Raw genomic sequence first — 15,939 nt, forward strand, 5'->3', positions numbered from 1 at the left:
CAAACAAACATACCATAGGACTGAAGAAAAGGTGTAAAATAAATAAATGGAACAAGCTGTGCATTTTCTTTTAGTATTACAGCTGCTGCGGGAGATAAACAACAAGTAAATGTCACAAAACATCAATACAGAAGAAATTAACCTGACAAAAGCTCACATCCCCCCCCCCCACCTCCCCCCAACTCCCAACAATTTTGCATTTCTGGAGTTCCCATCTAATGATTTTATTTTTCAATTAATTCCTTGACAGAGTGCCAGAACCCGCCTCCCTCCCTGCTGGGGGCTGTGGGGACGGGCAGGGGGACGGCGGCACCCACCCCGCTGAGCTCTGGGAAGTCGAGGGGGGCCTCAAGGTGCCACCCCAGGACTTTCCAGAGGGTCCTCCTGATTCCATCATCCAAAGGGACAACCCAGCACGGAGGAAGGTGCCAGCTCAGCGGTTCCTCCTCCCTGCTCCCGCTCCCCCTGGCCACCCTCATGCTCGGGACTCGGAAACGGCATCAAATGCGGTCTCAGCTCCCAAATCCGCAGCAGGGAAGTGTGTTCCCCACTTGCCACCACACCTCGACGTGCCCCACACCGAGAGCCCGCACGGAGGCGATGACGGGGGTTGCACAGCTGAGGGGGTGCTGGGTGCGGGGTGCTAAGAGTGTCCCCAAGCAGCGCGGTGGGACACCCGCTGTGGGGTGGGCAGAGGGCTGGCAGGTCAACTGGCTCCAGATTCACCCGCCACAGTGGGAGCACTGGGAGCTTCCCCCTGTCCACCTAACAAGGAGGAAAAGGGGGAAATAAGAGCCAGGAGGGTGGGGAAGGGAATTGGTTCGACTTCCGTTCTGCTGCTCCAAGCTGGTTAAGGTTTGCCCGCTAACGATCCCATTTGCTTCCTTTAAACAATAGCCAAAGCCGGCGGGGGTGGGCTGAGAGGGGGATTACCACGGGATTAGAACGTGGCAGGGTTGCGGATGCCATGCTAATCCTGCAGGGTTTTACTCTCCGGCTCCGGCATGTGTTTGCATTAGTTACAGATGCTCTCTGGAAAAAAAAAAAATCAAAAAAAAAAAAAAAAAGGAGGAGAAAGGGAACCCAAAAGGCTGGGAAGTGAGGGGGAGCCCAGCAGGTCTGTAATACAGTCAAAAGGTAAAGAGAGCAGCCCGGGGCTCTACAGCCACAGGAGCAACCTGAAAGGGGATGGGGATGGGGACAGGGACGACTCTTCCCATCCTGCATGAGTATGGGGTCCGGAGCGGAGTGTGCCATCCCCTGAAAACCCTCTGCTTCCAGCCAACAACTGTAAATAAGCAGGGGCGAGCTGCGGCGCGGCTCCTCTGATTTGCACCCACCCCCAGCCCTCTGCTGAGACCCGGCGTCTCACCAGCAACGCTCTCCCAACCGAAATACAAGCCAGACCCCCTCCCCACGCACCACTTACATTCACCCACCTCACAGCCTCTGCATCCCCTCTTTCCACCCCATCCTTCCTATAAAAAAAAAAAAAGGCCCCACAAGCCATTCCTTCCCCTTCCCGCGTCTCGTGCAAAATTCCCCGTCTGTCAATTTAATTCTTTGATCGATGGGAAAGAGCAGGAAAGAACGGCCCAGCACAGCTGGTTTCCCAAGTTAGCCCTGGCAGGATACCACCGGCCCCGCTGGTGACGGCTGAGTGCAATGTTTGTGAAGCGCAGAGAACACAAGTCAATAGTAATTTAGCTGGATTGGGAGCAAGTACCTTCCCTGCACGGACTGCGAGCTCCCGGGAGAGAAGGAGCGCACGCACGCTGAGGGCATCGCCGCCGCGCTCGCAAAGCTTCCCCCAGCGAGGCCGGCCAGGATGGGGCTGCACCGGCAACCGTCACCCCGTGACAGGCAAGTGAGGGGAGACAAGGGGGCCTGAGCCGTCACAGACCTTTTCTGGGCTGCGGTTGTGCGATCGCGGGGATGCAGGAGCCGTGCAGGTCGCATCGGGGCTGTGGATGCAACCTGGACCGTTCACTCCTGCGCAGGGCACAGATCCATCCACCTCTCGTCCCAGGGCTGGCAAATGCAGCTGCAGGGCACTGGGATCCCTCTGTCTCTCAGTGGAGCCGAAGTATTCCCCCTGTTAGTTTGGAAGGCATCCGTGATCCCTGTTTTCCAAAGGGAGGATTCCCTTCCACAAATAAGGGCCAAGAAGCTGCTGGTGTCAGGATTCATGCAGCCCTCGCTGCCCTGATGCAGTGTTTGCCGTCACCCTGCTCCACGTCACAGGCTGGATTAGAGGCCCCAAGGCCAACCCTTGGCCAACCTTCCCGTGGCCTCTCCTTAACCACGTCACAGCAGACAAGTCCCTGTATCCACAGCAGCATCAAATCCGCCCCTGGAGCTGACCAAGCTCTCGGGGTCTCCAGCCACCTTGCAGCAGCAGGTCCCACAGATTAATAATGCATGGTGGGGTGCAATTAAAACTCAAAGTGCTGGGGTTTTTTTCCCAATATATGACCCTCCTGCCTCAGAATGGAGAGAAGATGCACCCAGGGATGAGCCAAAGGTCTTAAACCTCTCGCAGACTGTGCTCGGAGGCAGGAGAGCGAGCGCAGGGGGTAGTGCTGCAGTCCTAGCTGTCAAGGCTGGGCTGTGGCTTCCCTCCTGAAACCATCTCTGGCAGCTGGTGACCACTTGTGGGGTCCTCATGCTGCCCTGGAACATTACAAAGACTCAGAACAAGCCATAAAGAATGACCTGAAAACTACCCGAAATGGGAAGGAAGCCTATTCCATTTTATTGCATCTATTAGACCTATTGAAAAGATGGCTCAGAAGTGGCTTGATTGCCGTGACAAACGCCTGCACAGAGGAAAGATTTAGGAGACCAGACCTCTCTTTGACCTAACAAATAACAGCAGAGTGAGACCCGGGAACTGGAAGCCAAATCTCTATAAATGGTGTCTAGAAATAAGGTGCATAATGGTAGCAGAGAGAACTCAGTCTCTCGCAGGCTGGGTCTGGACTTCACCAAGTCTTTCCCTGCTAAGCCAAAAATGATGCCGCCGGAGCTGCTGGGTGAGGGGTTTTGGCTGCTGCTACTCAAGACACCAGCCTGAAAGATCGAGGTGGCTCTTTCAAAGCTGGAGATGCAGGAATCTGACGTGATGGCAGAGAGACAGAGCAGGATGAGCTCACTGCTCAAGTCAAACTCGCCACCAAACCCAGGGGAGTGCAGGTCACCGTGTTTTCCCACTGGACCTGGGTGACAACAACGCCCCAGGACCTACGGCGATCTTCTCACCCCCTGCTAGCACTCTGCAGCCTCTCCTGCACACAGATCCACCACAGGCTAACTATGGAAATGTCTGTGGATGACCAGTGTGCCCACAGCAAACCACAGACTTCACAGAAAAGAAGAAATGGATAAAGAAAGAGCTTTTCAAAATACTTAAATTCCAACTGCATCAAAACTTGGGAGAAATGAGTCTGAAAGCCCCCCGAGATGGGCAGACTCAGGCCTTTGTCCTGCTTTGACACTTCCACATCTTCTGGTATGTGCCAAGTCCTTGGCACACTCCCTGGCTGCTTTTATTTCTGTGGAATAACCGGGAGAAGGGCCAGGAGCATCAGAGGCCACATGTCACCCTGTACCGATGGCAAAGCCCTGCCAACACGGCTACAGCAACACCAGCCTCTCCAAACAGCATGGGTGGCTCGCGGGGTTGGGGGTCTCCAGGCCCAAAAAGATCCCAGAAGACTTTCTGAGAAAGTCAAAAAAGAAAAAGACTCTCCCATGGGACAGCAATGCTCAACCTGCAAAGAAATGTAGGGCAGGAAACAAGGAATAAGCTGAGTTAGATGGTGAGGTAAGACCCACCCCATCCACCACAGTGCTTTTGAAGGGATCTCCCTCCTTGTCCTGCTTCCCAGGCGCTGCTGGGGGCTTGGATTGGGAAGCAACGTGAGGACAGGAGCAGCAGCGGCTTTGGGTGGCAAAGAGCAGCTGAAGACAGGAGGGACACCGGCCTTGACTCTGTTTCTTGAGCCTTAGAGGACTGCAAATTATCTTTTCTCTCCCATTCTCAGAGCAGTCCCTTCCTGGAATAAGGGACCAGAGGATCCTGACCACTGCGAGCCTGCAAAGCTCTGGGGAGACCCTCACAAGTCACCCACACTGGGGTGGGAGAGGGAAACTCCATGAATAGTGCAGCGCCTTGCAGGAGAGAAAGTAAGTGGGGGAAAATGGTGACCGGTAGGAAAAAGTGAGCCTGGTTTCTGGTCGACAGAATCCAGTCTGCATCACCAGTGAAATGAGCTGCACGGCCTCAGCCTGGCTGTTCAGTAGACTGAAGGGGCTTTCTGCACCCCCACAGAAAAAGGGATGGAGGGCAGCTCCCTCCCCTCGTCGGGGCTGCTGGGCATCACTGCCAGAGACCCCGTGACAACCCTGCCTCAAAATCGGGACAGGGCACTTCCCACAGAAATAACATCCCACCCGGGAACCTCCAGCCTGCCAGTGCAGTGCGGAGAGGCTGAGACCTGGTCTCAGGCACCAGCCAGCTCCCAATGCCAACCGGTGTGCCCCAGATGGGCTTTGTTACGGAGATCTGCTCCTGGCAGATCCCGCTCTGCCGCAGGATTAGCTACCAGCCGTTTCGCAGGGAGGACGCGCGTGTGCACAAGGCAAGGGCTGAAGCCATCGGACGTTATTTCTCTCCCCTCCAGACGGGCTGGAGAGCTGACCGCTGCCTGCAATCACATTTTCGGTCCCCAAAGGTGGGGAGCGATAACCTTGCTCCTGTTTTTCAGCCACCGCAGCTCCAGGGCTGCGTCTCTCCCGGGACATGAAAACACCCTTCTCTGCTCTCCCAGAGTCCCCAACCTTGGTGAGGAAGCCCCCAGACAAGGGGGCTGGAGCCAACGCAGACAGAAATCGGGAAGCAAGTTGAGCCTGGGGGAAACAGGGAAGCGACAGAGCTCGCAGGCAGCAGCCAGCATCTGCTGGAAGTCTGCAGCTACCAGAAAGCCAAGACTGTTTTTCCCCCTAGACTGAGCAGAGCAGAAAGGGAGAAAGGAGACCCTGAATATAAAATGGAGGGCAGGAATCATCACACCTCCTGCCTTCTCCATCTGGGTGGATTCACACTGCCATGATCAAGCATGATGCGTCCCCTCCAGCGCCGGGTGTGCACACCCACCCCCCAGCAGCACAGCTCTACACCCTGGATACAGCTCGACGCCGCTGTGCTCCTTTTGGTTTCCCTTTTGGCACCACGCTGGAGATCAGCCCGTGGATCCCAGCACACCCCACTTGGCTCCACACCTCTCCGGTCGCGCCCACCCTCAGCCCTTCCGCCACCAAGGTGCAGCTCCCCCAAGCCTGCAACAATCCTCGCTGCGCCACTGCTCCACCAACACGGCAACGGGTCCCGCTGGAGGCCGGCTTGCTAAATAAGCGAGGCTTGCTGCTTTTCCATCGCCGGGACTGCGACGTGCGGCCCCGCAACTGCTTCTGCCAACCCCCCCCAGGCGATGGGTACGTGTGTGATGGCAAGGGGAGGCTGGGAGGGGATGCAGCAGGAAGAGCATTGATCTCCAGCTTAGCCCTCCAGCCCAGGGGAGCCCTTCCTACATAAATATTTGCCAAGCAATGCATTTGTGCCTGTCAATGGCTGTCAATAGGAGCCTGCAGTGCTGTTATCTGCGGAGCTGTCATTCTCGGGAACCTGATCCAAACAGCCCTCTCCGTATTTTAACCGACAGCCTAATTATTTGTCTTTTTTAATTGTGTGCTGCAGGCACAGAGCCTGTCTCCAGCTACGGAGCACCCCGAGGTGCAGGCATGACGGAGCAAAAGCACTGGAGCTGGCAGGTGGCACTGAGGTGCCCCAGCAGTGCCAGCACACGGAGAGTTAACCGTCTCACGAGCAGACAGAGCTGTCAGACAAAGCCTGGCCTGGATGCCTCCTGCTTCCCCCTGCGCTTGCATTGTCAGGCTCCAGCATCTACCTGCCAGGCAGAGGGGAAAGGGCTGGCGTGGACCAGCAGCGGGTGCCAGATGGGACGGTGCCAGCCAGGGCTGTATGGACAGGCCAGAAGGATGCTGCTACGTTACCGTGGAAATGGTCCGCCGTTTTCCGTCTCAGGGCCTCCACCGTCTCCTCCGTGTCTGCCCACTCCAAGACCAGCCTCCGGCCGTACAAATGCGTGCTGTGGCACAGGGCGTTGAATGCTTTCTGCAGAATTGAGACAAAAAAATTAATAAGAAGGGAGAAAATAAAAACCAGGCTCACATGAGGAAAAGCAAAGCTGTCCCTCCCTCTGCCCTCAATCTAAAAGGCCCCCAAAGAGCATCCGACTTGGAGCACTTTGCTCTGGTGGGGCAGGATTCATCTCCATCAGTGGCTTTGACTTGATCATTTATCTTGTACGTCCTCGCAGCAGAGCAAATCCCCATGGCCATTCCCGTGGGCTGCTGCAGCTCGCCAGGGAGGAGGCTGAAAGCCAGCACAGCAAGCAGCTCAGCCCTGCATCACCCTGGGACCACACCTGAGCCGGGAAAGCTCCAGCCTGGAAAGGCTGTTGAGATTGGGGACGGTACTGTGCAGGTCCACTGCAAACCAGGGCCCTTTCGGGCTGGGTGAAGACGGGCAGAGCAACCTCGTGACTCCCCGTTGGCACACAGTACAGCCCGACCAAACGTGAGCAGAGGGGTTGCCTTCTGCTCCAGGGAAACAAGTGTGAAGAAACACAAGCTCAACGGGGAGAGCTGCCTTCCTCTCGCCAACCATTTAGTGACGCTGGCCATGGCGGCAGCAAACGTGGCAGAGCCAGAAGCCAAGGCAGAAGCTTCTCTTTTTGCCTGTGGTGGTGTGCTGTGTTACAGAAACCCAGAGGTTTCCCTGTTAGGTTCTGCTGACTAACATCCCTAAGGCTGCAATCTCTTGCTGAGGTTCAGTGCAAGCACGCTGGCCAGCACGGCAGCTCAGATGGCTTCCCACATCTGGAGGCAACCGGCAGCGGCATCCAGAAAACACCAACTCTGAAAGGTGGACTTTGTCCTCATCTCCCACGGACTTTCAGGAAAATTCAGGACTGGGCCCATAACGCAAATACACAAACATGCCGGTCAAAGATTCCCATCCCCTGAAGCCCACAGAGTGCTCCGCAGCAATGCGACACATGGCTGGGCACAGGGGTAGGGAAAAGGAGCCCAAAATGCTCCTCTAAAATCCCCAGCTCAGGCTGGGATTAAGGCAGGTTATAAGCTCTCAAACTCACATCACTGGAACAAATACAGCAGCTGCAGGGCCACACAAGCACATCCCACTGTCCTCCCATCCAGCCGGGAGGAGGCTCAGGGGAGTCCCCATCGCTCCCTACACCCCCCCGAAAGGAGGGGGCAGCGAGGGAGGGGGGTGGTCTCTTTACCCAAGTGACAAGCAATAGGACAAGACGAAACGGCCTCAAGTTGTGCCAGGGGAGGTTTAGGTTGGATATGAGGGAAGAAGTCTTCACCAAAAGGGTTGTCAGGCGTTGGAATGGGCACGGATTCACCATTCCTGGAGGGATGTAAGAGATGCGTGGGTGAGGCATTCAGGGACACGGTTAGGGGTGGTATGAGCAGTGCTGGGTTAACGGTGGCACTGGATGGTCTGAAAGGTCTCTTCCAACCTACAGATTCTAGGAGTCTATGGTTGTCCCTGCACATCACGTCTCTGGGCAGAGACCCTCCTGCAAGGGGCTGTGGCTGCCCACGACCACTCCTCGGCAGCAAGGACCCTGCCTGAGGTGCCAGGTTATGAAACTCAACACCCCACACCCTCCATTTCCAGGGAGCAGCACTGGTAGCCTGCATTTTCCCCTCCTGACTCCCTCTCAATCCACGTATTCCTCATTCAGCAGAAAAAAGAGAAAGGAGGAGCACCCGCTCCACCTGCTCCGGAGCATCGCTGGGATTCCCCATCTTCATAGCTCCCTGGGGCTGACCCCAGCAGGGCAGCGTGCCTCCTTTTCGGGGGGCACACTCCCCCCCGAAGGGCTGCAAGCCTGGCTGGTGCTCCTGCAGCTACAGCTGTTTTTATTTGCCGCTGCTGTTGTTTTAAAGGCCTATTTTCACTTGGAATGGTATCCAATTAGCAGAGCAATGTGTTGGCTTAAATAAACACTCAGGGGGAGGTGGCAGTAGGGAGTTGTGATGGCTGTTTACGTTGGCATGAAGAGCCATTTCTGAAGCCTGGCAAACAACTGCAGCTCTAATCGCCGGGTCTCATTTGTTAATTTATACTTTTTAATTTCTCACTTCCCGCAGTACAAGGAAGAAGAAGGTTATAAGACAGGATTTGGCCCCGGCAACCCCGCTGCATCCCGCGGCAGGTCACGGAGGAGGGCAGACCATGCCGAACGCGTCCATGACCACGCTGCGAAGCACGACACTCGCTGGGCTCTCATCCTCAAAGCATTCTGCGTTGCCATGTCCTCCTCCCTGCAGGATTGCTTCCACGCCCCACGGCACACGCTCAGCCCAGTCTGGGATGAGGCACCCTCTAGATTTGTGGGGAGCACTGGGAAAGGTCGCGGGGCAAGAGGGAAGGCAGATGCAGCCATCAAGTTGCGTTGCATGGAAGAAACCCGCTGGGAGAGACACATCTGCCAACAGCTTGGTGCCACTGGCCCTTCCCAGCTGAACACGCTCCCAAAAATGAGCTGTTCTGCATCCAGGATGAAGCAAAGCTTGGGATGCCGGGGTGGGATCACAGGGATCCCTCCAGGCCACTGCTGCTCCGGCCCATGCAGGAAGGGGCGTGCTGGGACCTTGCTCCCCATGGCCCCCTTTTCCTGATGGGCTGCCAGAGCTGGGGCCGCAGAGGAGAAGCTGTGCATTTCAGGTGAAAAACACGTGAATGTCGCTTCCTTTGGAAACGAGCTACAAACTGAAACTTGGCTCTTCACTGATCTGAGAGGAATTAAGACTTTTACATGGGGAAAAAAAGAGAAACCACAGATGATTTAAAAGACAAAGGGATGAAGGGGAGAAATGCCATCCCCATACATCCGCATTGCTGGAAACTTTCCAGCAAGAGGAGAAAATTTGCCGCTGCTGCTATTCCAAATGGAAAGACAGGTAGGGAAAAAATATATTTTAATTACGTGAGAAGTACGAAATGAGGACAATCAGGCTGGCTTTCAAAGAAAGTGGGGGTGGAGGCAGGAGCTATTCTCGGGGTGCAGCCCCTCCACCCAAGTGCCTGCCTCCCCAGGACACCTCCTTCGAAGAGCAAAGCATCGAATGGTCAGAGGTTTGTTTAGCTGTATCCGAACTAGGGATAGAAGGTGTAGTGTCTGCTCAACCAAGAGAGACTCACCGGAAAAGACCTCTAATTACAACCGCTTCGTATCATCCTACGCCTTTAAGAAAAGGGGAGCCTCCACCACACAAGACCTGGTATCCTTAAATGCTGGAAAAGCAGAAAGCTGCTGCATTTGGTAATACACCCGCTCTAGGCGACACCCAAAGCCCAGGAGCCTGGGCAAACCTCCTCGCGGGTCCCTTTTTCCAAACGCTTTAGGGGTTGGGTGAAAACCCTACAGCCTTCTCCTCCTAGAAAACAGGACACGAATAGGCTTAAAAATGTCATTTCTGAACCCTCCTGAGCATGATTTTGCAGAGTTTAGTTCGAGCTTAACGTCACGGCTCAGAACAGCAGGATTTTGTTGCTAGCTCTGCATACGGCTAGGGCAGGGCTAGAGCCCAGGCGCGGATGGAGAGGAGAACAGAGCGAGGAAAAGCAGAGAGAGGCCACACCAGCAGCATCGAAACCATTTCTGGCTGTCAGAAATGAGCACTCCAAAATTAAGAGGCGGCCGACAAAGTTACCCAAAGCTCGGTGTGCAGACAGTGCTGGGGAGCAGAGCCTGCTGCGCCAGGGCCTCGGACAGGCAGAGATCAAGAGACCGGACCACCGCATCTGTCACCCCCGACTGCTATGGCTCCATCCCTAAATGCCGTATTAATTTGGAGGACAGTGCTGCTGCCTATAGATTCCCACTTGCCCTATTAAATACTCAAGCCGAAGAGCCTCCGGGCTGGTGTCATTAGAGGGACAAAGGGTCAACAACATTAGGAGATTGATAAATTTCCCTTCCTCACAAGAGCCACTCCCAACTGAGGATGCTCTCTGTGATGCCAGCTGCACAGGAGGATTTTTCCTTCCGTGCGCGTGCATTTTTAACGGGTTGACTGTCTTTCCCGAATGGGCAATTTCGGTTTGGAGACCAGATGTATTTTCATATCAACAGGGGAGAAAAGTGGAAACTCGGCTTCCAGTTAATAGTTCAAAAATAAAAACAATCCCACAACAATTCTGCACAGGGAACATCAGGAAACTTGTCAAATGGTTAATGCTTCCTTAACTGGAGTTAATTTCTTGCTGCCAGTGGATCAGAGTTCCCCCTCTCGCCCCCCAGCTCCCAGCATGGCCAGTAGGTATGCAAACCCTCTCTGTGAGTGTTACTTTGTGCCACCGTTGCTGTCTTTGACATGGGTTCCCCTCTGTTTCACGTGTGCGTGCTGTGATCTGTTAAATGCTCACAACACAGAAGAGAGAGGGCTGCTAATTTCATCTGATGGCCGTGTAACACTCCCAGTCAAGCTCCATCCATCACCCCAGGAGCCGACAAACAACCCAAGAGACAGCCCCGGCTGCAGATGTCACCGTGGGAAAGCCAGGTGTGAGACCGGGCTCTGAAGGACGAGCATCTCCACCTCGGAAGGAGAAGATGCTCCCACAGCAGCGTCACACGCCGCGCCTGGACATCACCTCCCAGCAGGCAGGGCTGCCTGACAGCACGGCTTGGACGCTCACCCTCCCACGACAGCACCTTTTGGCAGGGCTGGCCTTCTTCGAGCGGGCGGCAGAGCACCAGGGGAGCTGAGGGGACGAAACCCAGCCCGGCAGGACAGGTCTGCAGGCACAGCACCGGGAAGTTTGGAGGGGGAGCCCACATCTCTGTCCTGGCTTTGGAAAAGCTCTATACGTGCTCCTGCGGCAGCTGCGATTGCTCCGAGAAAAAGACAAACACGGGAGGTCACAGGCTTTAAATGCCCAACAAAGCCACCCTAACTACTCTATTACAAACCCATCATGTTTGATAAGATGCTTCTAAGCGATTTCCAGATTACCACTCGGAGCAAAAACGTCATGGATAGTCACAGCTATTCAGCTCAGAGGTCTCCAGGCCCACTCCCCTCCTCTCTCATTTCACTTAGCAATAAACTGTAAGCCAATTATGTCCGTGTTTACAATATTCAGGATCCTATTCATCAATACACAGCGCATCCTTTTCCAGACAGCCAATGGAGTGTACTTGATGTGCCACTTGTGAGACAATTAAATCCCTCAAAGAGACGAGGGCGGAAAAATAAAAAAAAAAAAGAAAAAGGAGGAGGAAGAAGAGCTGCTTTGCTGGAAAAGAATTAAAAATCCCCTGAGTGATCTTCCGCAGGGCATCTCGCTCCCTGCACGCTTGCCTCCCGTGGGCTCAGCGAGCTTTGGGAGCGGTGCCCTGCGCGAGCGCCCTGCCCGGCTCTTTCCCCTTCCGCTGGCTGACCCCTTCCGCTGGCTGCCGGCGTCCCCCAGCGATAGATGGTTTCCCACCGCTATGATCCCTGTGTCTCCAATGCAGCCAGAATCAGCCATTGGATCCCCAAGGGGCTGAAGAGGGTTGGGAGGCAGGCACTGAGCCTGCGCCCTGTTCCCTCTAGGAAGCAAGCAGAAAAGCAGGTGCTGTCTCATTCACCCCCAAACCCCAGTAAATAACTAGTGAGGTCCCTGTATGCACCTTTCCATCAAAACCTTAGAAGTTTCCTTAGGAAAAGATGAATGCACAGGAACAAAGCCTGAACGACTCCGGAGTGAGGAGCCACAGGCACCGTGCAGGCAGGGGAATCCCACTCCTGGGGGGCTTGCTGCACCCCGAGCTGCCCAGCGAGCCAGCTCCCAGGGGGAGGGTGAATGCTGAGTGGGAGGAAGTTTGAATTAGGATCAATATAGGACTAACAAAGAAACTCTGTGTACTGTGTTATACGGGAGGTCAGACTGGAACGGGTGATCTAATAGTCCCTTGTGATCCCAGATCAATGAATCCTGTCTAAAAACATAAACACCGGCTACGCTTGCTCCCCCTCCTCTCTCCTTCATTTCTGCTCACGGCCTTGAAAATTTGGAGTCTCAGGGAGTCAGCGGAGCCATGTGGTCCCTCCCCTTCAGCAAGAACATCCCTTGCCTTATGCCCACAACCCCTCCTCTTCCAGCAAATCACCAGGAGCAGGGACAAAACCCTCGCTGCTCCATTGCTGGGAGTACCCATGCAGCGCCAAGGACCCTCTTCTGCCCCATGCATGCAAGCCATGCCTGGTCCAGCCTGCTCCTGGACCTCTGGCAAAAGGGAAGAGCAAAATCAGACAGGCTACAACCCCCTTTTTTTTTCTGCAAATACGGAACTTAAACATGCAGGATAGCTTTTAAAAATGCAACAGACCAGAGCATTTTGAGCAGCAATCTATCCAGGCTTAAAATACTGGGGAATATTTGGCAGCACAAAGTGCATCCGGGCTGCACTATATTGGAACAATGGGTTTTGCATTTTTTTGGTTAAAGCAAAACGTGCTTTCAACCTGCAGGCTTCAGGAGCTCAGTGCTTGGTGCTGAGAAGGGTGTTTTCCAGGCACAGCTGCCTGCGGCTGACATTTTCCATACTGCTGTTGAACAGCCAGTGCAGACCACCCTGGGAAAGCATCCTTGGCCAGCCCAGCCCAGCCAGGCCCCCTCTCTGGCCCAAGACAATGACCACGTTACAGAACCTGATCTTTGCTCTATGTTCAGCAAGGCGAAGCAGACACAGACCTTCCTCTCTGCCTGCCCACCCTTTTGACCAATTCAGGACTACGCTCTCGTTACACGCACTGTTCTGAAAAACGCCAGGGTAAGGCTGCTCACAGAAGGGGCTCAAAACACACGGAGGAACTGACAAACACGGGCCTTGTGCAGTTTACAAACAGCAAACAGCCACCATATCTAAAGCTCCCCCAAAACCAGCGCAGTGGAGGAGGTGGGACATGTCCTGAGGTTTCCTCAAGTGTTACGTGGGGTCAAAACCATCCTGTCTCACCTTGCTTCTGACAAAACTGAAATATAAGCCTCTATCCTCCTGCATTAGAAGAATTTTTAGCCATTGTATCAGCTGCACCAAACCTCTGGCCATGAAGGCTCAGGCTGTGGCTTCTGTTGGGCCACCTCCAGTGGTTGCCCGAACTGGGGTTTCAGCCTGAGTGCAGCTTTGCTGGTGAATGGTAACAGCCTGCCCCAAATCCGGGCTACGTCTCTGTGGGACAGAGCCTCCAGGCTCCCTTCCTCACCTTCCGCTCCAACACCAGGCCGGGAGGGGGTCAGAGGGGCAGGACCACAACTCACCTTGGCATCCTGCTTGGTGATGAAATCCACAAACCCAAAGCCCCGGTGGGATCCTGTTCCTGCCATTTTCTTGGGTAGCCGGACAGTCTTCAGCTCTCCAAAGGTGCTGTGAAATAGAGAGGGAAAAGCAAGGATGCTGTGAGATCAAGGGAAGAGCCATCATTTTAACACAAACCACAGCATGACCGGCTGCAGACTTGCCAGTGTGGTGCCCTCCAGCCACTCTGCTTCTCTGTAAGCCCCGTGTCCAAAGCACCCAGTAACAGCTGAAAACTCAGCTTGGATTTTAAGGGTCATCCTTTTTGGTCTCAAACCTTAACAAAGCAAAAAACTTCTTTTAACAAAACTGCTATGCTTCCCTTCAGGAGACCTGCAGAAACCAAGGACCTGGCCTGCATGCCGTGCCCGGTTCAGGGCAGGCAAAGAGCATCTCCAGGTTACCAGGAGGAGGCACTGCTCCCCACCACCATCAAAACAGAGTTATTTGCAGCTCTGAAGAGGGACTAGAGCACACAGAATACGGCACGAGCCAGAGCACAGCCCCACAGGGACCTATTCTCTTTCCAGAATAGCTCCTCCACCCCCAGAGCCTGTTGTGGACACGGTGTTCGCAAAGCTGTCATCCCTCTGCTCTGGGGACACTGGGCATTGTTTTTTAAGACTGGATTTTCTCTCTTTAACACCTGACTTGGGTATCTGCGTTTCCCATTCTGCAGCCAGCCACCCAGCCCCCTCCATCGCTGGAATAAACTGCCTTTACTTCAGCTTGCTGAATGCACAAAGGGAAACGGGTGAATTCAGAACAAGTTTTTGGGTACCCATGGGATGGAAAATCAGGAACAGGGAGGTAAGCGGGTTCCCGTTTAGCTGGAGGCTGTGGGCCAGGGCTGGCAGCACCCGCACTCCGCCACGGCCCAGCACAAGCCTTGTCACAGCACGCCTGTCCCTGGAGATGGAACTTGTTGCTCGAGCACCAAAGCACAAGGCCATCCCACCAGCCTGGACCATGTCCAAAAAGCCTCAAAACAGACCCAAAGACCACGCTCAACGGACACCCCTCTCCAGAGCCATCCCCCGGAGAAATTCCAGGACAAAGCCAATGCGGCCATTCCACCAGCCTGGACTATGTCCAAAAAGCCTCAAAACAGATCCAAAGACCACGCTCAATGGACACCCCTCTCCAGAGCCGTTCCCCTGGAGAAATTCCAGGACAAAGCCAATGCTTTCTCTGCATCCAAGCTCCTGCTTCTCCTTCTCCTCCCCTCCCCTCCATTTATCACACACATATGCACAAACTGCAGGCAATAAATATTTAATGTGGACCGGGTCTGACTGGATGTGTTATTTTATTTGAAAATCTACACACACACGCATACACAAAAGGAGCCCGGGATGCAGCGGTGCCAAAGAGCACCTGGGAATAAACACAGTAAAGGCCATAAACGCTCTCGTGAAATGATATAAGCTAAATCCTAGGAGTTAACCTGGTGCACTGGCAGCATGACCAGGCATTCATCTACCCAATTTCCTTCGGCAACGCGGTGTGTAAGTGTACCATTATGAAGCCTCAAAATGAATCTGCACGTCTCCTCCTCGGCGCCTTCCCTCCCTCTCTGCCTCCTGCCCCCTTTGAGCTGGTGCTGTGCAAACAAACAAACAAACCTGAGCAGAGGCAAGGGAGCAGTCTCGGCTGGCGGGGATGCTCGGCTCCGGGAGCAGATGGAGTGCCGTGTGGTTTCCAGCAGCAGGAGGGCCCTCCTGTAAGGGGGTGTGGGTGATGGGGGCCCCGGGTTGCTGCTCTCGCTTGCAGCATCCCTGTGGGATCTCTAACGCTGCAGCTGGGTTAAGGGAGAGGTAATGCTCCTGTCCCAAGGATATGACCATCTAGCTAAGGAAAGACACGTAGTGGGTGACATGAGCAGGGTGCTTGCTCCATAGAAAACATGACCCATGCCATCGGCATTGCCTGGGAGGAGCGGAATATCTGCTGAAGGAATACGAGCAGAGTATCTGCTAGAAGAGAGGAGCTCTCAGACATCACCTGCTCTGTGCACTAAAACACCACGTGTCTCCCTTTGATGCTGAACCCGAACAAACGAGATGGGCAAGGACAGGCATAGAGGTGCCCAGCAGCAGCACCAGGGGTTGGGATCCCAGGGGGAATCCGTGGTGACCCACATCAGCCTGGGCAGGTACAGGAGAAGCTGGATCTTCTCTACTCCCCAGCTCAGAGCAGCCTGAGCCACCCACGCCAGGAGACGTGCGCAGGCAGTGGGGACCCCATCCAGGGCAGGGCTGGCCACGGGCATCTTCCTGGGGAGAGGGATGGGGGGAGGAAGGACAGCGGTACGCAAGGGCCCACCCCAGAGACGGGTCCATCAGAGGAAGTCACTGCACAGCTCCCAGCAGGGAGCAGGCAAAGCAGGAGGGCAAGGAAAGCCGAGGGGCACGGCTGAGACAGGGCTGACCTCCGTGGGGCTGCAGAGTAAAACACACACCCACCCACC

The 15,939-nt window shown here is 54.8% G+C and overlaps 1 protein-coding gene across 1 annotated transcript in view; it reads right to left on the reverse strand.

The window, feature by feature from the left end:
- RBM19 (RNA binding motif protein 19) overlaps window positions 1-15,939 on the reverse strand; it is a 57,390-nt gene that overhangs the window by 999 nt on the left and 40,452 nt on the right. Inside the window, exons 21-22 of the mRNA XM_010156762.1 lie at window positions 13,433-13,538; window positions 6,076-6,196 (exon numbers count right to left, since the gene is read on the reverse strand). Of these exons, the coding sequence (XP_010155064.1) occupies window positions 6,076-6,196; window positions 13,433-13,538 (227 nt within the window). The remainder of the gene's footprint in view (window positions 1-6,075; window positions 6,197-13,432; window positions 13,539-15,939) is intronic.

This window comes from Eurypyga helias, unplaced genomic scaffold (assembly GCF_000690775.1).
Source record: "Eurypyga helias isolate BGI_N326 unplaced genomic scaffold, ASM69077v1 scaffold9650, whole genome shotgun sequence".
Lineage (NCBI taxonomy): Eukaryota > Metazoa > Chordata > Aves > Eurypygiformes > Eurypygidae > Eurypyga > Eurypyga helias.